Source organism: Pyrgilauda ruficollis, unplaced genomic scaffold (assembly GCF_017590135.1).
Source record: "Pyrgilauda ruficollis isolate IOZ18807 unplaced genomic scaffold, ASM1759013v1 scaffold3, whole genome shotgun sequence".
Classification (NCBI taxonomy): Eukaryota; Metazoa; Chordata; class Aves; order Passeriformes; family Passeridae; genus Pyrgilauda; species Pyrgilauda ruficollis.
This window is the reverse complement of record NW_024524377.1, coordinates 245999-273055: the sequence shown is the minus strand read 5'-3', so window position 1 is coordinate 273055 and position 27057 is coordinate 245999. Positions and strand designations below refer to the sequence as shown.

The following is a 27057-nucleotide window of genomic DNA, read 5'->3' as shown; positions in this document are numbered from 1 at the left end:
GGGGTCGGGGCGGAGCGGGGCGAGGGCGCCTGAGGGGCCGCGCCCTGAGGGGCGGGAAGGGCGGGCAGGAGCGCGCCCGTGAGGCGGCGCGCGCGGGTCGCGAGGGGCGGGGCTAGCGTGGGGGAGCGCGCTCCGCCCCGCCGCCGATAGGAGGGGCGAGCAGAGGTAGGCGGGGCTAAACGGCCAATCCCCGGTTGTGATTGGGTGGTGTGGCTGTCAATCCGAGGCGGCCGCCTCGGCCGTGGGGAAGGAGGGGGAGGTGGAGAGGAAACAAAAACAATCGCCCGGGCGCCGCCATCTTGGGCCGGTTCTCCACACGCCACACGGGTGAATGGGTAGATATGAGATTACCACGGGGGAGCAGCGGCAGCAGGGCACCGAGGGCTGTTCCGCGCTGCCAGCGACACTCGGCGGGCTCTAGGCACGGCCGCCGCCGCCCGGAGAGAATCCCCCGGCTCGGCCTTTTCGCCTCGCCAGCCCCTAAGCTGCACTGCTGGAGGGACAAAGTTGGGCTGAGCCGCGCTGCCTCCGCCGCCCGGGAGACCGGAGAGTTGAGCCGGGGTCAGAGTTAGGGGAGAGGGTGACGAGGGGATCGCTCCCCGCTCCGCCGTGTGGGAGGCGCGGGGAGAAGGCTCTGCCTCCCCGCCCCTGCCGTCTCCTGCTGCTCGCTCCTAGGAGGAAAAGAAAAAAGAGGAGAAAAAAAAAAAAAAAAAAAGGCAAGAACTGGATTGAGCTCGGAGGAGTGGATTTTGTGGAGTCTCCGTGTGAGGAGCGGCGGCGGGGCGGCGAGGAGGAGATGTGTCCGTGAGGAGGGAGAGGAGCGTGGATCCATCCAGGACCCGTGAGGAGCCAGAGGAGCCTGGATCCATCCAGCCCCAGCCCGCCGTGAGGCACAGCCGCCTCCCTTCCAAAGAAGCCCATTTCTCCTGGAAGCACGGCACCCGGCAAGGATTTGCCACAAAGAATATACCACCCTCCTTCCCAGCGCCTGGATACTGCATTTTAATTTTTAATTTTTTTTTTTTAAATTTTTTTTTTTTTGGTACCCCCTCCCCAGCCACTCTTGTGTGTTTAAATACCAAATATAGCCTCTCGCGGGGGGAGGGGATTGGAAATCTCCTAGAAGAATTGGAAATCTTGCTGGGATTCGGGAGTGCTGGTGCTGGAGAAGGGCGGCGAAGACGGGGGGATGCACTGCTCTCGCTGCCTGGCCAAGGACTAGAGATTTGCCACTTCCCGGGGAGCCCGAAGGTTTGTTTGTTCCCAGACTGTTGTTTCCCCCCTTTCCCTCTCCTGGGCTACGCTAAATCCCTCAGCATTTATTAAAGAAAACCCACGTGTAGCTAGCTGGTGGCTCGTTTTTAAGGTAGTTTTTCATCGACAAACTGACAGAAAACTTCCTCTCTTCGCCCCGAGGTTTGGAACTGGAATGGAGCTGCTTTTCTCCCAAACACTACACGGGGTGTGAAGGGGGAGCCAGGACGAAAACACCGCCTTGGACTGATCCCGATCCGACCCCCCGACACTCGCACCCACAAGGGATGATCCTTCACGGCGCCTGATGTGGAAAACACTTGGAGACTCAGAGACTTCGTCGTGCTCAGCAGCTTAATCGTTGACTTATTTTGTTTTGGTTTTTTTTTTTTTTTTTTAAGTGGATTCATAGCATTACTTTTATGAATTGAATTTTGCCACCGTTTGTATAGAAGCCAAATGACACGTGTGTTTTGAAACACGGTTCCAAATATATTTATCCCTCCCTCAACCTGGATTCTCTGTAGAAAGAGCCGCGGGGAGGTCGTCAGTGTCTAAACAAACCTGATTTTTAGTGTTTTATGAACACTACCTGCTGCAGAAATGTTGCTGTAAATTGCTTTATAACGGTTCAGCAAGAAAAGAGATTCTTCCAGCTTGCAGGACCCAGAAAACTGGATACTTAGTCACTTAAATGTTTTAACAGCATTGGAAAATGGGAGCTGCTACTAAGTTGGCGTTCGCTGTTTTTCTTATCTCTTGTTCATCAGGTAAGTGAATGTTCCTGGGTTTGTCACTTTAAACTGAGGGCTTTGGGGTCAGCACTTGGGAAACTTGGGCTGGCACTGTATGAATGGGAAGAAATATTTTCTTTTTTTCAGGTGGATGTTTGTGGATGGCAGCGACTGTAAAGGCAGAAGCTGTTTCGTGTTTAGTCTTAAAATATATATATATTAAGTGAGCAATTTAAACGCTCCCAACTCTTGGATTTCAGATCAATTGTGTGGAATAAATGTGGAGACATAACCACCTAGTGTCACATAAGTAACCTGGCAGCGCAGTTATCGGTGTTGGATGCTGCTTTTAAATAAGAATTACTCGGCTGAAATGCTCTTTCCTCCAGTTTCATCTCTCTTACCCCGGACTAGTCACTGGTGAATAGCGACCTTCGTTAATGCTTCATTAATTTAGAATAGGGGCCGTTCTGAAAGGCTGAGCTCGTCCTTTGGTGATAGCGAGGGGTGTGTGCGTGTAGATATGTACCAACAGAGTTGGGGTGAAAAGCCAGGCTTTCAGTGTCTAAAGAATCATTTGTAACCCTTTGTGTTTTGTTATTCGTTATGTCACTGCCTTTTAGTGCAGAAAGAAAACCCAAAAAACCTACTGATTTTCACTTTAAAACAGCAGAATTTGAGGTTCAAACCAGCTCTGAGTCCTGGGAAGCGAGTGGGGTGTGAGGACTTCCCCACGCTTCTCCAGGAGGAAAATTGTTATGGCAGCAACCAGTGGTTGGGCAACTGTTGGTCCATTTGTGCTTGGAGCTACATCAGTCTCACAAAAAGCCCTTTTGCGAGCTGGGCGAGGATCTCATGCGAGTTTACAAGCCAGCCTGGCGCTCTGTGCCCGCATTTGGAACGTGTATTTAGTGCTCTGCGTAGGTTTTTAGCATCCTTGCAGGGTGTGCAAAGCTACACTTGTTTATCAGGCTAAAAGCTCCCAGACAAGTGCTCAGCCTCCCCGTGTGACCGGGAGAAGGGAGTAATGAGATCCCTGTAAGGATGCCTTTTACATTTCCAGCCTTAGGAGCCGGAGGATTTTGCTGAAGAGGCCGTTTTGCTGTGGTTAGTAAATGGATAAGTCTCGTCTTGTGTCTGTAGTGCTATCGATCCGCGCTGTGTGCGCTAAATGTGCTGTGAAATGGCGAGCGCTGCCAGGAGAAACCCAAAAACCCTGCCTGTGCTACCCAGGGAAACGGGTTAAGGACAGCCAGAAGGTTGTTCGGGATGTTTAATTTTTATTCTTCTTTTGAAACCAGACATGATTTCTGACAGCTTTTGCCTTGCAGTAAAGGCGAGTGTGTAGTCTTTTCCTAACGCCTGATTTTTCAGCTCAGCAGCGTTCCTCTTAATTCAGCAATATGTTTTGTAGGGAAACTTTTTTTCCCCCCCTCTCTCTTAACAGTTTCTGAAAGACTTGCTGCCATCTGCTCTCCGTGTCTGTCTCTCTTCCACGTCCACCTCTAAGATCCTTTTGCCTAGAGCACAGAATAGTGGTTTTTGTTGACATTACCTATCAGACTTAATAAAAAAGAACACCTAAGCAATAAAGAACGTCTTTTCTTTAACGTTTCTCGCTCGGGTTGTCCTTGGTAAGGTGAAAAGAATGTTCCTCTTGCCTGTGAAGAATTAATCTTGGCTAAATGAGCAGGAAACTGCCTGCAATCCGGGCTGCTTCTCATGTTAATGACATTGTTTTGGTGGTTATTCCAGTATTACACATTAAGTGTTCCGGTACTTAACAATTATACTATTTTCTACTCACACCAGGACTGCAGACACTGTACAATTTTAGGCAAGTCTAAAAATAAATAAATTCAACAGTAAACTGTGGGGTTTATGATCAGAACTACAAGATTATGTAAGATTTTAAGCTTGAAGTGCAGGCGTTTTTATGAGTAGTGTTACTGAAGTGACTTATTTCAGTTTAAAACCCTACCTGATGGATTGGTTCTAACATCATTATCACCAGAATTTTTTTTCAATCTTTAGTGTGAAAATCAGTCTACCCAGGTCCTGTATTTTGAAATATTGGCAATGGTTGAGAAAATCCTGGAGTTCAGGTGTGGAGGTGGCTCTCTCTGGTGTGCAGCTCCAGCTCCTCTCAGGCTCTTTCAGCAATTGGGGGTTTGGTTTGCTGTATTTGTTCATTTATTTTTAAATACAGCTATTTTCTGCAGATGTTTACACGGCCAATTAATACCGGGGTTCTTTTAATAGGTGAAAATGTTGTGGTTTTTTTCTGCGTGGTGGGTGTGGAAATGCTATTTAGGTTCAAAGCGATTTATTTTATTATCTGTAAACTGCACTATGAAATCCTGTAAATGTACTGCAAATGGACAGGAATTTCCAGTGAGTTTAATCATCTTCGTTAAGAGAGTGAAAATATTTCCCTGTTCTGACTAAGATATTTGAGAAAGAGCATCTGTGTTGTTATTAGGCTTTAAAATATTTGTAGATGCCTGGATAAAAGTGGGTGTAGCTTTGCACCCATCTGTAGGAACTCCAGAGGCTGAGATGAATGCACATTAACTAAACAAGAAAACAAAGTGCCCGGGTCAAGGTTCTCCATGTGCCCTCTAATATACTTCTTAGATAAACCTGTGGGCATGTTTGATTTCAGAAGGAGCAGAAGATCCTGAAGTAATAATAAAATACTTCAGAACAAGCTTCCTGTGCCTCTGCTGTAGGTGAGGCGAGATTGGAGGGGAGCTTCACAGGAAACTTGTGACTGAAACAGCTTGTTCATCAAAGAAGGCTCTCTGCAGATATTATCTGGGTGCTCCCCTCCCCAGGGAAGTGTGGTTGTGTTCTGGTGGTTTTGTGATTGCTGAGCTGCACTTCAGAGCATTTCAGGAACAGAGAATGGGCACTTCCATAATTTTCTGAGATTTTTGAAACATGCACCCCGTGCAGCTGAAAGTGTGGGAGATGCTGAAGGAGTGGATTTTCCTCACCCATAATCTTAGTTTAAAATCTCATAGTTCCTTTTGTTACTTATAAACTCCTCATTTCCCAACCCATCATCTCTTCTGAGATAGCTGCCCTGCCTTTGGTACCTGGGTGGTCCCAAATCAGAGTAGCTCTGCAGTCTCCTACAGGCAACAAGACCTGGATTTTTTAGAGCAAGCTAAAAATCCCCTAAGCAGAAAGAACCATTTCAGAAAAGTGTTGGTCCTCTCTATTTCTCCTAGTGCCAAATCATTCCCAAGCCACTCAGAAGGTCTTGAGTAATTTAGCTGGCATGTCAAAGACACCATTGTAGTTAAAGTAGTATTTTTACTTCATGGAGGATGTTTTATTCTCTGATTTTTAATCTGTTGTTCTCCTGTCTCACAGTGATTATTATCGGAGAAATTATTTTTTAAATTGTACCTCCCCCCCCACCAAAAAAAAAAAAAAAAAAAAAACCAAAAAAACTATTGAGAGCTGTAAAGCCTGCTTTCCATGATATGACTTTACAAGCTGAATGGTTGGGTGTCCTGAAGGAATTGAGGGGGAACATAAGACTTTTTCTTTGATTTTACTTGTGTAATGTCTCTTTTTTTACTATCCTTTTATTATTAACTTGAAATAACCCTTGAAAATCCTGCCACAGGTTTGGGAACGTTTGTGGAATTGTTTCTGCTGGTGTGTTCCCTGTGAGCTGTCCATGATTGTGGTTGGACTCTAATCACTTTATTCACTTTATTGTGGGGTAATAAACTACTTCAGAATTAGTGCTGCTTTTAAAGTGAAGATTCCTTTATTTTATGTGTACAAGTTCTTATATTAAATGTATTACCACTGGGCACTCCTAACGTTGCTGTTAAGAGCAGGATTTGTTTCATTAAATAAAACCATTTAATACTGTTTTCCAGCATGGACTGAGTTATGGAGAGCTTGATGTTATAAATGACTCCAGCTCAAAAATCTGTTAACTATTTCTAAGTGATCTGTTAATACTTAACAGTTATAAACCCTAAATCTTCTGGGCTCTGAAAAGAGCTGTAATTGTGCTAATGCAACATCAGAACATGTGAGCATCGTTCTGGTGGAACTCTGCTTTCCAAACATTTCCGGAGAGATGCTGCTGTCATGAAGTTTATTTGCATCTCCACCCTTCACACACACGAGGCTTTGCTGAAGAAAAAGCTCCAATAAGTTTGTTTGCATGTGCTGGGTGTAAGTTGAGGGGCAGGTGTTCTCTGTGAGGGAAAAGCTCTTTTCTGCAAGAAGAGAATCACTGTTAGCATGAATAATAGTTTTCAGCTGGGTTTCATGGAGAGTATTTGAATGGTTTTCTTATTTTTCCCATTCCCACCTTTCTGGAATTTGAGGGTAAAATCCCTTAAGTGATGAGTTTGGCTCATGAGCAAATGAGGACAGACAAATATTTTTTTCTTCTCTGTTTAACCATAGACAATAATTTTTGTCATATCATTAGTTCTAGGGAAGGAGAAAAATAACAGCACCTCCAATATTTTCATTCCTGTTCATTCCACCTTTTCTTCTGACCTTCTCCACTTGTACTTTTTCCAGGCTGTAAAAAGAGAGAGGTTGACAAAGAATCTGGTTGTGGAAGAGGTTTCTTGGTGTAGGAGAGATGCATTTCCACCACTTAATTACTGAAAGCAGCTTAATGCAAATGCTTGCTTGAGCTGGTTGGTAGCATCCATGAGCTGTTAGCTCTCTGATGTTCCTGAAAATGAAAACTCCCTAAAAAGATCAAGAAAATTACGGATTTTACAGCCAAGTTCTTGTGTGATGAAATCTTAATGTGTTTTTGTTGCCTTGGTGCTTAAAATTCGGCACATCTTATTTCCTGTTATTTCCATATGGAATTGAAGTGATATTGGATGCCAGTGACTTTGTGTGGCATCTCTTGTCTTCTCTCCCTGCACTGTCTGTGTGGTGGTGGAGGGGTTTTTTCTTAGAAACAGTTTGTGACTACGGTGCCAAACAGCAGAGCATATTTAGGCTTAATCCCACAGAAAATGAATATTTACTGCCATGTTGTTTACGTTGCATATCTCTGTGGCCAGGAATCCCAAATGTAGATTAGATACATCAAATCCTTCAGTTGTTGGTGCAAAGAGAGCAGGGAAGGGTTTTTCCATTGCATAATTATCATCATGGTTTCACAATAATTTAATTCTTTATGAGGAAAGACAACATTTATGTTTTCTTTTTAAATTCCCTAGTTAAAGCTGTAACTGGAAACAAGAAAAATAGACAATTCATGCACTAACTGGAGCCATAAATCTTTGGTTATGTGGTTAGAGGTGTTAAGAAAAACCCTTGGAAAGGAGGGAAGCTTTTGTGGGAGCACTGCTTGTTCCTGCAGCCAGGAGCAGCTGGAGGCAGCGCTGGTGGTGTTGGCTGGGATCAGCTCAGCCTGGGAGGTGTGAGGTCCTGCTGGTGACAGCACCTCAGCACAGCTGGCTGCAGCAGACTGGGCTCTTTCTGCAGGAGTTCAGTGCTAATGTGCCTCTCTTTCCCAGCTCCTGTTCCCCAACTCTCCCAGATGAATGAATCCCCTTTGCAGGCACGCAGTCAAAGGAGGATGAGCAGGATGGAGCCTTCACCTCTGCGCTGGTGGGACTTTTTGTGAGGCTCTCCTCCTGAGCTGTGCTGCGATTCCTTCATGGAGCAGCTTCTTTAGGGTCAGAGTGAGCAAGGGAAACGCTGGTGTTGTCTTGGTGCCAGCAAAGGTCTGAGGGGTGGCTGTGTCACCCCAGATCCTGGGGACTTCACAGCGAGGCCCTGCAGCAACAGCAGCTCTTGTGGGGTTGGCAGCTCCGTGTTTTGTTTGGTTTGGACGGGAAATTAAGTGTTTCCAAGTTCTAAAATCACCTTGTGAAAGGCTTGGTCATTTTGTGTTCTGCTGGTGTTTCTGGTTAAAGTGGTGCAGGATAATCTGTTTCACTCAGGATGTAAAATTGTAATTAATTTCCATGTTATTGTTGAGTTACCGCGGTGGTTGGTTGGGAACTGTTAAACTTCACTTGGCCTTGATGGCATGTTGGGGACTGTTAGTTGGCAAGAGGGCTACAAGTTCTTCATTAATTTAAATGGCTACATATCACCTTTGGAGATTCTTTACTTTGTTAAAGCATAACTTCTTTTTTTAAGGATTTCTATGGATCTGTAATTAGGTGGTAATTTGATACAAAATGCTGAAATGACAATGTAATTAAAAGCAAACCCCTATGTACTCTTAACTGTGATGGGCATGTAAGAAATGCCAAGATGCATTTCTCTGCTTTTATAACTCTCTAATTACATGAGGGAAACATTGTCTATAGCTAGTGAATAGATAATGAAGATGAATGCTATATCTTGGCTAAAAAGAGTATTTCTCAAATTCTTTTCCTTTCTGAACTTTGAGATATTGATCTGCCTCATTAAAACTAAGAATTAAGATTGTATTTTGCATTTGCAGCAAAACTGTATATTGTAATTACAATACAATTTAGGCATTGCTGGCTGGTCTGATTTTGGTTTTTGCCTAAACGAGGCTGTTGTCGCACTTGGGAAGATTTCCACTTTGTTTAATGATGGCAGGAAACAAGTTAAGTTTTGCTGGTTTAATTCTGAAAATTAACACTGTTAAAACTGATACCTGAGAAGTTACTGAAGGCATTTAATCTGAAGATTCTGTTAGAAAGTATCTGTGTAATTATTTTGAAATGCTAAGAATCTGTATAGCTCAGAATTGTGTTACTGTTTTAATAGCTTTGCCTCTTTGTGTGTCTTTTACACCTAACTGGGATACAATGGGATAAGAAAACAAATTCATTTTTCTAACAAATTGCAGAGGCTCTTGTGGCAGATTGACTTTTAAAGTTGGATGCTACATCCATCCTTTTTAGAAATGCAGGAGGGAGACAGTGCTCGAAACCATTTAGCATATGACTTGTGTATTTTCTGAAAGATACCAAAGTTTTTATCAGGGGAAAACATCAGTTTTCATTTTGTTTCTGCTTGTTTAGTTTGGGATTTTCTTGTTTGTTTGCTTTTTCTGGGGGAAAAAAAAAAAAAAAAAAGAAATGGGTAAAGTAACTCAGTGATTGCTGTTTAATTTTTTTTTCGTATGATTGACTGTAGATACGAAGAATGTTTTAGAGAGATCCGTGGCTGGTCTCTTTTGCCTGTTTCTGGAATTCCCAGTGAAATGAGGCTGCGGGGGGAGCACAAGCCCTGCTCAGCTCCCAGCGCAGCCCTGATAGTGTTGTAGCTGGTGCCAAGTGGTGTCTAATGAGATGACACAAAGCACGGTCTGAGGGCAGTGCCAGGAGGCAGCACAGGCAGGGCTGAACCAGAATTCCTGCAGCTTCAGCACTTCAGAGTTCCCTCATGAGCGTGGAGTGTGTGCCATTAGTGTGCTGTGAAAACATTGGCATCATTTACTGCCTCCCAGCTCAGCCCTGTGTTCAACTGGGAGCTGTCCCACTTAGAGAGCAGCCAGCCCACAGCAGCAGCACCTGCTCTGGGACAGGGCAGCATTCCATGGAGCCCTGGGCAGGGAGCTGTGCTCCAGGGGATGGTGGTCTGAGGGGAGACAACAGTCCTTGGGCCAGCTGGGATCTGAGCTGTACATGGATAAATGGCTTTTCTTCAATTATTTATTCATTTTTTTTCTTCAAGTTGTCTATTTCATATTTAAAGGTGATTCCTGTTTGAGGTGAGCATTGGCCCTTTGGATGCAGGCCACGTGCAGTTGATTTCTGTAATCTGCTGCCTGCCTGGTTTTAATGTCACTTCATCCTAACAGCTCTGAGTAGCAATGGTCATTTCCTCTTTGAAGTTGCTTTTTAGTGTGGTGCCCACCAAACCTCAAGGTTGTTTTCAGCAGAGCTGGCACCCATCCTGGCAGTCCCCACTTGTACTGGTGCAGTGTCCCAGGGCCCAGGACTCCACATTTGTCCTTGCGCAATTCCATGAAATTCCCGTGTGCCCACCCCAGAGTCTGCCTGGAGTGCTATCCCTGCCCCTGGCAGTGCCTGCAGACCCCCTGAGCTGTTCCCCCACCTCCAGAAAGGTCTGAACCAGGGTGGGTCCCAGGGAAGCCTTGAGGGTCCCTGTGGTGCTCCTCATCCTCCTCCAGGCCGTTCCCCGCAGGAGCAGCTCTGGCCCATCCCAGGCTGGCCCTATCTCCAGATCTCTGCTGCTCACAGAGCTGGTTTCAGCTGGGTTTCAGCAGCTTCCTGCCTTTTGGTGCCTCACCAACTTGTGATTTAGAGGTGGCTTTTATTTGTAACTGAAGCCCGACCTTATTTTTTCAGGTTGAGAGCTCTTATCTCACCTAGATAACACTAATCTCCATTCCTTAAATGCTGCCTAAAGATTGGAGTGGTCTTCATTCTTTCAGCTGGATTTTGAATTCTTAGATTTCAATATCAGCACATAAGTTGAAATTTGATCTGTTTTTGAAAGCTATTTTTAAATATGACCAATCATTTTATCAAGCCTTCTAGCATGAAAAACTGTTTCCTTCTAGGAATTTCCACATAAACAGGGAAGTGGTTTAATTTTGTTGTTGAGTTACAGTGTTGAGTGTACAAGACAAAATTAAACTTTGCAGTAACTGTTAATTTTAGAAATTTTTGCTGGTGTTTGTCAGTAGAGGGTACAGATAGTTCTCTTTAGCTCACAGCAATTACATGATGGAAGAGTTTTCTTTAAATATTTCCGTGTTTCAGGGTTGAAAAACATTTAGGCTGTGAAAGTTGCAAAATGGCACACAATTGTTTGAATTACTGTACTTTTTGTAAAGAATTAGGTGATTTATTTGTCATCATTTGTTTATAAAGCTGCTTTAAAAGTAGCATAGAAAACACCACTGGTTAAATATTTTCATTTTAACTCTTTATCTTAAATCTTGGAAAGGGTCTGTTTTGCAAGTCGTCCCTGGGGATAATTGGGTTTTATTAAATTTAACACAAAACCCGTTAAAAAGAAAAATTGTACCAGCTTGGTTACATTTTATTTAATTTCATCTTGTGTCACTGGGACAGACCCCAACACATGACGGCTCATGTGACCTCGCCCATTTGGGGTGATAGAGATCAGCAGAGCTCTTGATGGGTTTTATGTGCCGTGCTTGTACTAAAACCCAGCTGTTGAACCCTGATTAATTTGTGAGAAGAAGGTGATTTCAAACCACAAGATACTTTTGCTTCCATTCCTCCCCCAAACTCAGCACTTAGCACATCTCTGGGAAAGCACCCATGAAAACAGAGCTTTCAGGTGAAAGTTTTCTTTTCCCGTTCAGCTGACAAAGTTCTGACTCACATCCCTTTGGGTCAGAGGCTTCCAGGAAAGCCAGGAGAGCAGAGATCGCACTTCCCACTCCAATGGAAATGGAGTGGATCCCTTCTGAAAAATCCTGATGCTCCAGAGTGCAGCTGGACTTTTCCTGTGGCTTAAAAGTATTCAGATGGATGACAAATCAGGCAAAATTAATTTCCTAGAATCCTGTTTGCAAAAATACTGCTCTGAAATGTAATAATCCCAGGATTTTTCCTCTCGAAGTTACAAATACTTCGGTGTTGGAAGCTCTTTCATTCAAAGTGAAGATGGGAGAGAGGAGGTAAATGATGAGTTCCCATTTATCTCATGTGTAAGAGTAAAAAATTGTTGGAATTTGTTTTTTATGAAGCTGGGATATTTACATGCTGACAAAATGTGTTCTGGGGGAGCTTCTGTTGCCCATCTGAACTCTTCTCCCCATTGTCTTCCTTCTTTCTGAACCAGAGGTTCAGTAATGCAAAAATTTGAGAAGAAAGCCACAACATCCACGATTTTTAGTTGTTCAGCCAGCTTCAAAAACCTGTTAATCACCTTCTACTTGTCCAAAAAGGTTGGTTTAGTAGGATATTTAAGAAAAACTGCTGGGAGAACAGTGAGACAGAGTTCCTCTTCTTTGTATCTGATTCCTCCCCCACATCCCTGTTTTGTGCTGCATTCACTGCTCACTCCGGGTCAGCCCTGGTGGCTGCTGGGTTTGGGCTGGGCTGATCCAATCTGCCACAGCAGCAGAAATGACTGGAAAAACAGCACAAAGCTCCTACACTCAGGATCTGTTGGATTAGGGTTTTTTTTTTTTTTTTTGACTTGGAGATGGGGTAACAGAGGTGTTTGAACCACTTTTATTCTATTTTCAGTCTCATGAGAAGGGTGGGACCGATGTTAGAATTCACACCATCACAATCAGAAGCCAACTATCTCCTAATTGCATTATAAGTGTTTCTTGGCCTATCAGCTTTTGCCACACCATGCTGTGAATGCCTTAAAGCCAATCCTCTAAAATTATCCCTCATGGGTCCCATTACAATGCATCTTTCATAATTCTATTCCTCAAAGTATCCAGTCTTTTTTACAAGACCATCCTTTAAAACTTATTTCTAGTTCCATTTCTTCCTCAACAATGTCTGCCCTATTCCATGGCATTTCTAAGTCAGCATTTCTTATCTCAAAGTTTGCATACAGATGCACACTGGGTGAGCCTTCTGTCAAGCTTCAAGAATTTTCTACAAATCCACTTCCCACAAGGATCAAAGGCACGACCTGGGTGAAAGATGATGGAGCAAGGAGAGGGATGGATGGAATAAGGGCTGCCAGGGAGGCTGCCTGCATTGTCCTAGGAAGGGAATTGTCAAGGGAAAGCACCTCAGTGTTGGTAAATGTTCTGTGCATGTATTGGGTGAGAAAGGGAAAACAGCACAATTCAGTATCATTTTTAATAGCCTCCATCTTCAGAAAGAATTTGCTTCTCTTTTTCAACATTCTTCTGAGGATCTCAGTGCAGGCCTGTTGTCACAGGGTTTTTTTCCTCTTCCCTTGCTTTTTAAATATCTCCATATCACATTTTTCTCTAGTGGTCCTAGACTCAAGATTTCCAGGCAGAACAGCAGAGGGGTCTGGCACAGGCTCCCAGAGAAGCTGTGGCTGCCCCTGGATCCCTGCAAGTGTCCAAGGCCAGGTTTGAGCAGCCTGGGATAGTGGAAGGTGTCCCTGCCTGTGGCAGGGGCATGGAATGAGATGAGCTTTAAAGTCCCTTCCAACTCAAACTGTTCTGTGATTCCATCATTCCAAGGAATAGGTGATAAAATTCACTCTTATCTTGCAAGTTCTCTGGTAACAATGAGGTGGGAAGTAAGTAAAAGGTTCAGACTGACACAATCACAGAAGGGCTGATACAGTGGTCAGTAAAATCCAGTTACAACCCAGCTTTAAGGAAACTGTCTGGAAAGACTCTTTTCAATATAAACTTAGCAGTATCTAATTTGTGTTACTCGGATTTTGGCTGCAGATGTCCTCAGAATTTTATTCTGAGCAGGTGGGCATAAAACTTTGTGCTAAAATCGGGTCCAGGAAGAGAAGAGACAGCACTAACAGGTCTGGAAATGATGAGGGGAGAATGTAGGGGATGTCCTTTAAATGTAGACCCCTAACTGATGCTGCCTGAATGTACTGAATCAAAACAACACAGCATCAGGAATCCCATTTACAAACAGGGGCTGGTGAATTTTGCAGCTCAGCTGAACAGCCATGAGACCTGAGGTCTTAGTCCCAGGAGCATCTTCAGTGGCCAGGGGAGTGTGTAAGAACCAGGGGCTGTCAGGAGTTTGTCACTCATGAATTGACAAAAACCATATAGCAGGAGTGTCTTCCAGTCAGCAGGGCACACTTGTGGAAAGAAAAGCTCTGGATGAGCTTGTGGTGCTGAGAGTTCAGCTGTGAACCAAGTCTTTGGGACAGCACCTGAACTCGTCCCCTTTGTTACACTGCAGGGTGAAGTCAGCCTCGGGCTCTTGTTGGGCTGTCTGCAGACATGGTGTTACTGTTAATCTTCCCTGAAATTCTACATGAGGACAACTTCTATGCTGAGATCCAAGCATGGGCACTGAAATGGAGATAAATTGGTCTCTAGTAGCTGTGGTTTGAAATGCTGCATAAAGCGTGACTGGAAGTCAAATCAGTTTAAAAACACAGGGGAATCTTACCTGAGGTATTATCCCAACCGTGGTCTCTTCCAGCTCAGCCTCCCTTGTAGGGAAGAGAGAAGCCAGTGTTCCATGGCCCATGCTGCTATTTCCATCATCCTCTTCCTTTTCCAGTTAGCTGTGATATTCAAGTTGCTTTTTACTTAAAGCAGAATTTTTAAACTTTTCTTTGAGATGTTAGCTTCTGTGAAGGTACAGTGCCACCACTGGGGAGCAGAGGCCTAAATGTACATTTGTTTCTTTTGTGCCCACTTTCCCTCCAGCAAGGCTGATCATTCTTGGCATCCATGTCCTGGGAGTATAGTGTTAAAGTTTTTCTATGGAATTTCCAGTTGGTGCCTTTTCCTGGAGAGCACATATATGGATTCCTTAAAAACGTTACTGATGATCTGAGGAGATGGTCTCAGTCCTGGGAGGGGGTTGTTGTAGATAAGTAATGTAGTAGTTGGCTCTCACAATTAAGAGATATTATACAGATGTATAGTAATGTTACTCTAATATGTCATTCCATAGTCCCCTTTCCTTCCCCCTTGTAACAGCCTTAGTAGCCAAGACTTTAGAGGAGGCTGGCTTACCAGGAGGCACAGCAGAGCAACACCTGGCCTCCACTCAAGATGTCAAAGTGATCTTCACAAATGGATGGCAGAGAAAGAGTTGTCTGGCAAAACTTTCAGAGGGGCTAGGAATGTAAAAGGCAGAGCATCCATTTTGTAGATGAGCCACCTGGCTGGTAGTCACAGGGGACTCCCAGCACTGTAATTTTTCTTTATTTAGTCCTTTGTTGTAGTTTTGTTAAAGTTTAATAAAATTAAACTTTAACAGTTTAGCTTAAACTGTTAAACTTAAACTTTAGCAGTCATTTCTCACAGGGTGGCTGGATGGAGGCATGGGGTCCAGAGGTGTAATGGCTGTGGGCTGTTGATGTGTGTGCTTTGTTCCGAGGTGCCCAGGGCAGCTGCACATTCTGTGGTCAGGAGTGCTGGATTCCTTCTGTGACTGTACAGGGAAGTGGGATGCCAGAGTTCAGGGCATTACCTGCCTTGGTATCTCTGCATAAGTAATGCTGTGCTTAAATAAACATCCGAAGAGGAGCAGCTAGGGCAGCTGGAATGTGACATCCACCTGAGCTGTGGGACACACTGCTGACTGGATCCAGGGTGGAGGGAGGTGGCAGGCTCTGCCTCAGCTGGGTTTTCAAGGAAGGGAGCTCAGGAAAGCCTGACATTCCTGGTGTGGGCTCCATAACACAGCCTTGTTCCTGATAGGACAGAACAAACCACTCCTGAGGCTGCTGCACCGAAAGTTGAGTCATTGTTGCTGTTTGGCCAGTGATTTATTAAATATCTGTTCCTGTGCTGGCTGTCTGGAGGTAATCATTGTCCTGGGGGAAAAAACCAAACAACAAAAGGCAGCCAACCGAACAACAAAAAAATCCAAATGAAAATACAGACAATTTTTCTTCTCTTTTGCAAAGGGAAATTCTCCTTATTGATCTTAGTGATAGAACTGTTTGTGTTCATGTTCAAACACTCATCGACTACCACAGGATAAACACCTGGAGCAGGCAACACATAAGAATTCTCCCATAAATTTTTTTGTTGCGTTTCTGAAGCCTTGGTGTTCTTCTGGCCTGCCAGGAGGATTTATTCTTGAGTGAATTCCTCAGCTGTGACAAGAGGAACACCTGTTTCTGTGTGAGCACAAGCACTTCTCCATCAAACACAACATCTGGCAGTAGAAGCCCTTAAATTTACGTTTATGACTACTTTGGGTAAGAGACTCCAAATACAACTTGGGAATTTCTCTGGGGATAGTCAGCAATCCCCGTGACACCAATGCTTCCTATCTTAAGGAAAATAAAGCTGTAAAAATATATCATTATTCTGTCCCTTAATACCTGAAAAGTTTTCATTTTGCTACTAATGAAATGCATTCTTTTGGAGGTAGATATTTCTTTATCCCCAATAGCTAAGAATAAAGGTTCCATATGAGCACATATATAACTTAACTAAATATAAACAACTTGAAATCTGCTTAGTTATTTTCTGTTCTAAAAATTCTCAGCATCTAACTTGAAGGATTTCCTTTTAAGCATCATTCTGGTTTAAATCAGGTTGGAAATTGGAAGTGAATAACCCAGATACTACTAAATACCTGTAATTTCTCCATCCCAATCCATGCCAACATCCTACCTTTGTGTGATAACCATGGAAATGTATTTCAGGATGCTTTTGGGGCTGAGTACCTTGCTAACTTGTCTTTTCTTCCTGCTCAGCCTGCTGGCCAGCTGCTTCACATCAAATTCACCCAAATGATTGATGAAGGTACTTTAAACAGAAAAAGTACATCTACTAATGATGGGTAATTAAACTGTAGAACTCAGTGTTTCAGAACATGTGGAAATAAAAAATGATCTCACAGATGGACAAATTCAGGGAGGAATAGTTTGTTCAGAGGTGATTAAACTTGGGTCTGGATGGAACTTCCAGATCAAATAATTTCTGAACGCTGCTGCCAAAAGCCTTTAGTTCACCCTACAGTTCATATTGTCGGAGGCTTTCAAAATTCTCCTCAAAAGGAAAATTCAGATGAAAATTAGGCCAACCTTCTGTTTGTGCTTCACAACACTTCATGTGTTTGGACACATTTGTTTCCTCATCTCTTCCAAGCAGTTGTAGCCTCAGAATTTGAGCTGAGGAGCTTTCCAGAGCCAGCATTGAACCAGTGTCCCTTGCCCTGGAGATTCCCTGCTCCCTGTCCCTGGATTTCTCTGGAAGGGAGTGGTCCTTCCCCTCCCCAGGCCGGCTTTTCCTCGGGCTGGACCCGGTGTGGCAGGAGGCAGGGAGGGGGTGGATCAGCCCTGGTGTGCAAAGTTCACTCGGCTCGGTCACCGTCTGTTTTTGTAGCGTTCGGTTGTAGCTGTGCTCGTGGTTCCCTGCTGCTTCCCGTGGCGTAGTCCTGGGGAGGATCCTGCAGGGCACGCAGGGTGAGCAGTGCAGTCTGTGTGGGGTTAGGGAGTCAGTCTGTCCCTGGCAGTTTGTGTGATCCACGCCAGGCTGGGCTCATGGCTGAATTCTCCTCACACTCAGCGAGCCCCAAACGTCCCTGTCAGCAGATTCAGTGCTGCTGGCTCCTCTGGGTGACTTTAGGCACAGTGAGACATTGCAGTGATATGGGCTAATCCAAAGTGAGTGTCCTGGGCTCTGCTCACTCGCTTTCATCCCTTGAGTCCTCTGCTTCTGCTTCTTTATCAGCAGTGCTGCTTGGCAAAGCAACATCAAAATTAGTTTATGTGATTTGTACTCCTGGACTCAAGTACAGATTTTTTTTATTTCCCCTGGTATTAAGACTCGTGCATTGATAACTTTGAAGTTAAAATTCTGAATTTCTAGTTCCCACATCCTGGCCTGAAAAGCTTCTTCATCTTTTTCCTTATTCAAGAACTCCTTGAATAGCTGCTTTCTCAAGCCTTGCTTAACACAGGCTATTCCAGGCTGGTCTGATCTTCCAAAATGCTGTGAAATCCAAAATTCATCATATTTAGTGAGTGTTAGCCCATGGGAGATTCCATGAAGAGATCTTCTTTGCCTCTTACTCACCTGCCTCCACGTGCAGTGGGTGGAATGCTATTTCTAGGGAATCCTGCATATTGCAAGCAGCCACTTCACTTCTGGGGAATTCATACTTCTCAGAGAATGGCATTAATAGACAGAATTGTAGCTTAAATGTCTTTTTTGTAATCTTTCATGCAGCATAGCTTAAAAATTGTCATTTTCCTCTCTCACTGATGTTCTGGTAATTTCCTAGGAGTGTTTTTGGAGATGTGTTAGCAGCTCACCTGCCTGGCAAGTCCCTTCCAAATAAACTAGTGCAATATATCCACCGTCATCTTTGTCCTCTTATCTTTGAGAGGCAGGAGGCATTCACCCATTGCCTCTGGGCACGGGGAGTACCTGTGGAAAACGTGTTTAGGAAACCTCTTGAGCCTTTTATTGCCGTGGAACTTGGAGTTTTAATCATCAGATTTAAGGCTGTTACTTTGTCAGTGTCAAGAGGCTTTTAAATAGAGTAACAGCATTCATATTCTGGCTTCAAATGTGTTCTTGAATAAGAACTAGAAGGTCAAAACCATATCCTAAAGTGCCTTCCAGATTTCAGGTCACTAGATAACATTTTCTTAATTGTTATCTAAATTTAGAAGACAAATTATCTTGTAGTAGCAAGTGCAGTGCTTTTGCCCTAAAGCTTTTGTTTGTGGTGTTGTTTTCTTGGGTCACGTAACCAAGATTCCCTGATTCATCCTTGGACTTTGGAATTCTGGTTTCCTCTGAGAGTTCAGTGAGAACTGTCAGAACCTGCCTTGTCTTTAAATAGCCACAGTGTTATTTCTCCTAGGCCACGTGGTTCATTCCATGAGATGAGATAATAAAAACTGAAGTTCATGTAGCTGGAGTTAGGATTGAAACTAATTTTTATTTGCTATTTTAAAAGCAGCTGTCTAGTTCTAGTTATTCTATCAAATTTACCTCATTAAAATTTTGCAGCCCAAACCAATCCCAGGGTTTTGAAGACAAATAGCCAAGCTCTGAGAAAGCCTCTGCATTATCCTACAGCACTTTAAAATTTCCAGCTCTACCTAAATACTTGTAATTTGTTTTAATGTAAAGAATTGTGGTGGAATTGATCAGATAAGCAAATTGAAAATAGACTGCCTTGCTGTGGTTCTATGAGATGCCCAGTTAAATAAGAAAATAACACCAAGAAATGAACTTAAATCATAGTGTATGAGGGTATTTCTCCAAGCATTCCAATTTCCACAGGTGTAGGAGTCTCAGAAGGTGTGCAGAGTCTCCCTTTGTTCAACTGCTTTTTGTGGGAGGTTAAAGTTACATTAAAAAATAAAAAAAGTGTTGTCAGTAGGCCTAAAGATAGGAAATTCTTTAAATAGCTCAGGCAGATGAACTCCAGCACTCCAGGAACGCTGCAGAGCTTCAGGAGGATGCTGCAGCCTGAGCAGAGAGAATAAACCAGGTGCTTTTCCACAGAAATCCAATGAAATCTCCACTCTTCAGCGTGGGATGAGTGACTGGGGCTTTGCTGCTGCAAAACCTCTGTTCTGCAGCTGAGAGCTGCAACAGCACAGTGGACAGATTTGGGAGGATTTTGAGAAAAAGGCATTCAGGAATTATCTTTTTGTCTGTACATTTGTGGAGAGACTCAGAAATCTCACTCAGGAGCAGCAGGATGGCCAGCAGTGCCTGCAAAGAGATCTCCAGAAGGGATCTGCAAAGGGATCTCCAAATGAAAGGTATCAGTAGAAATCCTAAAAACCCCTATTTTCAGTGAATTCTGCTGCAGGGGAGGCTGCACACTCTGTCTGTTCTGAACTGAGGAATTTAACACCCAGATTTTTGAGTAAGACTCATAAATTTTGGATTTGCTGCTGCATTTCACCAGCTCTCCTGTGGGATGTGGGGCTGCTGGAGAAGCTGAGTTTAGTGCAGAAATTCCCAGTTTTGTTCTTTGCCTCTGTGGGTTTATAATGTTGTAAATTGTCGCAGCTGTTGCCTCAGGGTTGTAAGATGATGGATTTTTTTTGAGGATTTGTCTCTGCCAGGCTCTTGTTGAAGGGTAGATTGTATGAAAACCTTGGCAGAAGGGAAAACTTTAATGCAAGACACTTTTAATAAAATAAATGAAATGATTGCTAGTGAGTAGGCAAAATCATAAGGGAGAATGGACCAGAATATAAGCAAAATAAACCAAGGTAAACAAGGAATAAATTGCTTTTTTATAGAAAGATGTGTATTACCACATAAATACTCTATATGTAGACATGCACCATCTCTCAATTTTTAACTCCCCTCTAAAATGCAGGAGCGAGATAAATTTTTTTATAGAAAGAAAATTGAAAGAAAGCTGATTATTTATATTCTCAAGTTATTTTCCAAAGCTAAAGAAAACTGTACAGAAAATCTTTCACTTTATTGCTGCCTGCTGAGTTATGGTCTGAAATGCAGAGGAGCAAATCAGAATTTAATTCAATATTTTGAGAATTCCCACTCTGTACCTGGGATGTAAAATAATTGTTACTGTTCACCAGGCTTTCTTACCAGTACTTCATTCCATTCTTTGTCCAGGCAGCTCTGCAAGTGTATTTCAAATTACATCTGCTTATTTCAAAGTGAACAGAACAGCTTTGTAATCAGTGATAAATATCTAATTTAAAGATAATTAAAAATGCTTGTCACATAGAAGCATATGACTTTTAAGTAAAAGTTGTTTCTGCTTGCTTGGGAGGTGATAAGATTGTGGACTAAATGTGATTAATGTTCTTTGCAGATGTTGCTTTATATGCTTAGGCTTTCAAAGTAAAGCAGTCTAGACTGTCTGTCTGCATTCTCCTGCAGCTTTGATCTTGATTAAAACTGGTTGTATTACATTTATCATCTTCCTTTCTTCAATGCCAGAAACTCTCTTAACTGGTTTTTTGTATCTGTATTTGTTTGTAGAGAAAGGCACTCAGTATCATCTCTAACTGCTAGAAAAATGACACATTTGGACACATTCAGCAAGTGGCAAAAATGGGTATTTTGTATCTAGAAAGACTTTAACGAGTCCTTTGGGTTATTTCAGATGCAGCAAATGGGATTCTGAACATTAAACTGGCAGGGAGTGAGCCAGGTGAGCCCTGAGTGGGTTTTTCCCTGCTGCTGGATGCAGATCTGAGGGAAGCTGGAGGAAGCTTTGATCTGGATCTGTGGCACTCTGATACTGGTGATCTGGTGATAGCCGCGGCTTGCTGCTCCTGCCAGATTTTTCTGCCCGAATTTCCACCCTCCCAGCTTTGGGGGTGTGGAGCTGGATTGCTTCAGGCTCTTGGAAAGGGTTAAATGCAGCAAAGTACTCAAATCAAGCACATTTTATTGGGTTACAATTTCAATTTTGTGTGGCAGCAGAAGAACTGAAGGAGGAAAGTTCCTCAAATCTCTGTTCAGGGGTTAAATCTGTGCCTGCTTAGGGACATGAGCTGCTCCTCATTTGTGTGCACCAAGGACAACTGAAGTCATTTCTCCAAGATCTGAAATATTCACATTTGGTGTTTATTCTCTTCTTTATTCCTTTAGGTTGTTTAGGGCCAATTTGAGAACTTGATGTGTTTTATGGGGAAGTTTGAAATGAAGGTAAACCTTTAATACTCAAACAATTTGCTGGTCAGTCAATAAAACATTTTGGGTAGTTCTGTTAAATAAATATTCAAATTGGATGGGGTTTGTTTTCTATTCCAATTTTTGTTGGTGCCTCTACTGAGTGCTTTATTCCAGTCTGTTGGTTAGATTTTAAAAAATATTTGCAGCTTCTAGACCACAGTGGTGTCTTAAATGGGAGTTTGGGAACATGAGCTCATCCAATACACAAAACGATGGAGAAGTAACCAGACAATAAGTTCAATAATATTTAGCTGTCAAAAACCACTTGGAAATCCATTATAGGAGGCAGTGAGTTGTGCATTGCTCCGTATTTGGTCATTACTTAATTTTTTTCCCTGCTCTTTATGAATTCTAAAACTGTTCTGGCTTTGTTGTGACTTAGCTGTGATGTGTGGGGTTTTTTTTTAATTTATTTTTCTTTAGTTCTATAGCAAAACCCAATATTTTTATGTTACAACAGGGTTATCATTCTGGAGATCTGTAATCTTGCCTGAGTGTTGATGCAGCATGGGGGGGAAATGAATTAAAAGGAAATATTTTAATGCAAGTCTCAGCCAGCAGATCTGGATTGCCCCTGATTTAAAAGCAGCACCCAGTGCAGAACTGATGGACTGGTTGAACAGGAGCTGCTGTTCTAAATATAGATCCTGGTGTGTGGGATCTGTGCAGGGACTCCTGAGAGTTCCTAACAAAATTCCTGTAAATTATCTTAATATTCCAAATCAGCACACTGGGGAGTTAACACTGCAGGTTTGGTACAAGGTTTTTGTAACAAATGGGTTTTTAAGGCTTTCTTGCCAAGTGAAACGAAGCAAAACTGGCTCAGCTGAACACTTGAAAGCAGTTTTTTCATTGAAACTGAAATAGTTTGGGATTATTGTGCTGTGTCAGGTGTGGCTGTAGGATCAGGGGTGTTTTACCAAAATTCAAATATCCAGTAGCACTTTTTAGTTTTTGGTTTTGGATATTTTTCCTAACAGTGATGCTCCTGTTGACTTGCATTCCCCATAGCTTGTGTGAATGGTTCCTAAATGAGATTTAATTAAATTAATTATTTTTTAAATGTTTAGATGCTTTAAAACATTTTAATTTTTTTCATACTTAGAGATAATTTCAGCAATAACCTTGAGTTTCTAAAAGGTATTTTTGTGCTGTTAAATGAGATGGTGGAGATTGACATCAAATTTTTTGTTATTCATCCAGAACCAGAAATAATAATATTTTGGTCTTTTTTTTTTCTTAGTTGAATTTTTTCCTGAATTATTTGGTGTTGGTAGGTTATATATATATCCTCCAAATTTTTATTTTAAGGAATAGGGAGATCCTATCCTTCACAATGCTAGAATTGAACTGCAATTCTTTCTGATAAGGTGTTTTCTTAAGAAGAACACCCAACGTGGAAATTTAAGCAATTTTTAAGTGCTTTAGGCAGGTAAGAGAAACAAAGCCCACTATCCTGGATTACTTTTGTATTGATTTGATTCTCATGTTCGATCAGAGCTGATTTGTCTAAAGCAGCTGTTGCAGAAGTGGCTGAATTTAATGTTTTAATGACAATAAATGTGCTGGGTGGCCAATATGTACCATATTTTAAAGTTCTTACTACAGAGTTATGCTCTGAAAAGAGTTTTAAAATGGTAATTTTAAATTGTTCCCTTTTCCAGTCAGTTGTTCTAAAAGTTCTGATGAAAAATACAAAAAGAATTAAGTTTTAATATGTATTATGCTGACTTTAATAACCTCCTTTTGATCTTGAAATACTTCTTATTTGGATTTGTTCTTTTGGGTGATAATCTTGGTTTTCTGGATACAATTAGTATTAGTAGTAACATTAGTATTTGTAGTAACATTTTTAAGAAGAGGACGAGTGGATAGCAAAATCAGCTTCATTAGAATCCATAAGGACTAGAAAAATTGAACAGAAAAATAGTTTTTAATTAAGGTGCATGGGGAAGTTGCTTTGCTGTTCCATTGCTGTTTTCTTCTTCTTAAATAAATGATATTTTTTTATAGTGTACTGGTAACTTAGATCCAAATTTGTTCACTTTAAAACCAGTCCTAATAGTGACTTTTGTCAGTTCCCTCAGTTCTTATTCCTGAGGAAAAGCTCACTTGGAGTGGTTTTGGAGCATGGTAAGCTGATGATGGGGCTTAAAAATGCTGAATATTTAAATTATGAGTGAAAACATTTACTTAATGAGGACTCCATAAGGTAGTTGCACTGGATTTCCCTTAACCCATTGAAAACAAGTCCAGAATAAGAAACTTGAGACAAAAAAAAGTCTTAGTCCTCTTTTCTTCCCTCCCTCAGAGGTGCCAGGATCTGCTCCCTGGGGCTGAGCTGCAGCTGAGCCCTGGAATTGTCGTTGGAGCTGGGGCCTGGCAGAGCTGGCTCTGGAGAGGATGTGCTGGCCATGGCAGCAGTGCTGCTGGCTGTAAACACGGTTGTTTCCAGCTCTAGAAATGGGATTTTTCACTTAATCTTCAGATTACAGTCTGGCACAGGGAGCAAAATGAGGCAGCCTGAGAGGGGACAAAGAAAATCCATTTCAAGTGACAGCCACTTTAGCTGGAGGTAAAGAGGCAGTTGTGCTGGATTCTTAAATATAATCAACACTGATTTCAGAGCATGAGGACACAAATTTTAAAACTCTTCCAGTGCAGACAGGGTTTAGAATTTGATCTCAACAGGAGAGGACAGTAGAAATGGAATGAAACAGACCCAGCAAAGTTTGAGGTTATGTAGATGCTTTGCTTTAGGAAGAGTTCAGCAGTCACAAACTTATTAGCATTTTTATGCTGATAGGTATTTACTCAGATGTGTAGTGCTGCAGCCTGACATTTATTTAAGTTTAGTGGCTGAAGGAAGGAATTGCTTCCACTCGTTTGTGCCACTTCAGCTGTTTGAGGCTGCACAGCTCAGTCGGATTTGGATTGTGCTACAGCTCCAAAATGCTTTTCAAACTGGGCTCCTGCATCAGAGCAGATGCCACGAGCTGCCAGTGTCATCCTTTGGTGATGCAGCTGACCCCAAAATGCTTCTGTGGGAGTATTTCCTAGCAAACAAACCCAATATCCATCCTGGAATCCTTGGGAATGGCTGAAGTCCTGGCTGGAGTTCTGACCAAGTGTGTGAGCAGGATGAACTTGGGAAGTCCTGGTGGGATGAGGTGGGGAAATGAAAATGGAAACACAGAACCTCAGGATCATGGGCTGTGTGGAATCAAGACTGAAGCTCAGTGGGACAATTCTCCATAAATCAGTTGGAGAGTTGGAAGAGGGAGGGGTAAGGAAGGTCCCAGCTCAGTGGGGTAGGAACATTGAAAGGGTTGAATTTCCCAGCGCTGGGTTCTGCCTTTTCCCCTCCACTTATCCTGTTTGCCTGCAGCTCCCAGGTAATCCCTGTGTGTGTTTACACAAATGTGGGACCTGTCTCTCCTCCTTTGAGCTGCCATCTGGACAAGGGCAGCTGGAGCTTGTCTGGGTGTGCACTGACCGTCCAGCTCCTGGCCATGAGCTCAGCACTTGGGAATTTTGCTGGACCAGCTAGAAGGAAAAAGATACAGCTGATGCTTTAAAAATTAAAGAAAAACCCCAAACCCAAAAACAAACAACAAAAGTGGTTGTAAGTATGTTTAGGCTGGGGTTTTGGTTGTAACCACAGAAAAAAAAAGAGAAGTATAGCGATGGCTAAAGAATTAGAATGTAAATAAGAAGCTTGATCAGCACATGTAGGAGAACTGGGTGGTGTTTTTGCTTGCAATAGCACCGAGTGGGACACAACACCCACAGAGAGATTTGTTGGAGAGCTGAGTTGAAGGCAGAATCACAGTGGTCCTGTTGTCTTTTAAATAGTTACATAAGGTCCTGTAAGACAGAAAAAGAAGTGGGGGTTGGATATATCATGTGGAGGAAACATCAAATGTGGAGTTGGATGCTTGCCTCTTAGATGTCTTGACTGTGTTTTTGTTTGACTTGGTGTGTGGTTCTGTTTGCTTTGCAGTCAAACTGTTACATTTGCATTGTGCTTGACTGATTTGGGAGGCAAAAGGAAGAATATTTTCTTGTAATTAGCCTGAATTAACTCTCCTGGGTGTGTTTTTGAGGGGTCAGGAGGGAGTCTGTGAAAAGGAGACTCCTTCTTTGTCTTTATAAATGCAGGTGAAATATTGACACTGATCCTATTGAACACCCTGGAAGGTGTGTGAAACAAACAGTACAGGAGGAGGACTGGAGAAAATGTCATTTCCTGATCCCTTCTTACAGCCTAACCAGAGAAGGAAATTTGAAGACAGCTAAAATTGACAGCTAAAATGAAGCTTTCCCAATGCTATTTAATGAAGTGATTGATATGTTCCAATTTCCCATCTCCAAGAGGCTGCAGGAATTTCAACTCTCCATTGGAGAAAATTCTAAATGTTTCATGGCTCACTACTGGGAAGTTCTCAGGAAGTTTTGTAGCTCAGAGAAGAGCCTCCACAAACACCAACCCCCAAAAGGATCATTTTGATCCAAAATCCTTTGGGATTCACAGCTGGGTGTCACTGGGAGGAGCTCCTGTATCTGATGAGCTGCAGGATTGTGCTGGTTTGGGATTCTCAGATCAGAGAACAGCTCTGACAGGTATCTGAGATCATTCCTGGGAAACTCCCTGGCAGGGACCAAAATAGAAATGCTGCTGGTTGCCACCACCAGCATGAGACTCACCCCTGAGAAGGATTCATCATTCCTGATCCAGTCTGTGTGTCCTTAGGTGGTTTATTTAGGTGCTTAATTGGTGCCTTTAATGCTGAAGGGCCTCTTTTTGAGTTTAATAACAGCATTCCAAGACTCTGGGTGGGAATGGTGTCACTCCTGTGTGCACTGGGAGAGAATCCTTGGCTCCTTCCTGGGCAGCTGCTTCCCTGAGCTTCAACCAGAGGCAGGAGGAGGTGATTCCTCCTGGATAATCAGGGTGCAAGTTTTAATGTCAAATTAATTAAGGTTTCTCCTTATCATTATTCTTTGTGTTTGGGGTTTTGCACTGGGGAGAGAAGGGTAATCCAAACTGGGAACTGAGTATTTCTACCCAGTGCCTGTTGTTGGATTATTCTTAGTTTTTTAGAGATGGGGCAACTGAGAGGCGTTTTAAAAGATTTTATTCTATTATCAGATGAAGAGTGAGACATAAGAGATGTAAAACTCAACACCATTCTATCAGAAGCCAACTTATTTATTGGTTTCTGTTTGGCCCTGTTCTGTTTTTTCCAACATCTGAATCATGTAGAATTTAAACTTTTCAGTTTTGAGCCCTGTGTTACTACATTGGAATATTTTAACCATCTGGTAATCGTGCCAGGAAGGGGACATTGGACCAGCAATGACTAAAAGCCACCAGCACCTGAGATGAGTGCAGCCCCAAGGCTGTGCCTCAAACCAAACCATTTCTAGGATCTTTGGAGCTTTTTTCCCCTACAAAAATCACCAGGCAGTGGCTGGGAGGTGTTTGTGCTGTGTGCTGCTCACACCTCGCAGTGACAGCAGTGGCATGTTTGAACTTGAAAACATCAGCCTGTGTTTTACTGTGTTCCCTTGAAGTCAGGCAGTGTGAAAAATAACACTTAACTCCAAGTCTCTGGAGATTCCCAAAGGATGACAATCTTTATCTCAGGGCTAACAGCTCTTTGTGGCACTTTAATTTCTACCTAAAGAACAGAGATGGCCACTGAGCCTTTTTCTCCTTTTGCTGCCACGTGCTTTGCTCTGAAAGCATTCTGGAAAACTTGGCCACCAGAGATCTGGGGGTTTTCCCACTTCCTGAAATCTAGGATTAAATAAGTATTTGGA

General features: G+C 42.8%; 1 protein-coding gene across 3 annotated transcripts in view; it reads left to right on the top strand.

Annotated features, from left to right (window-relative positions):
- Nucleotides 1-242: 242 nt before the first annotated feature.
- ACVR2A (activin A receptor type 2A) overlaps nt 243-27057 on the top strand; it is a 51695-nt gene continuing 24880 nt past the window's right edge. For 2 of the 3 annotated variants that reach the window (XM_041472859.1, XM_041472857.1), the window contains exon 1: nt 243-2024. In XM_041472859.1, coding sequence (XP_041328793.1) covers nt 1970-2024 — 55 coding nt within the window. In that variant the 5' untranslated portion in view covers nt 243-1969. The remainder of the gene's footprint in view (nt 2025-27057) is intronic. The other variant, XM_041472858.1, reaches the window with a different exon arrangement.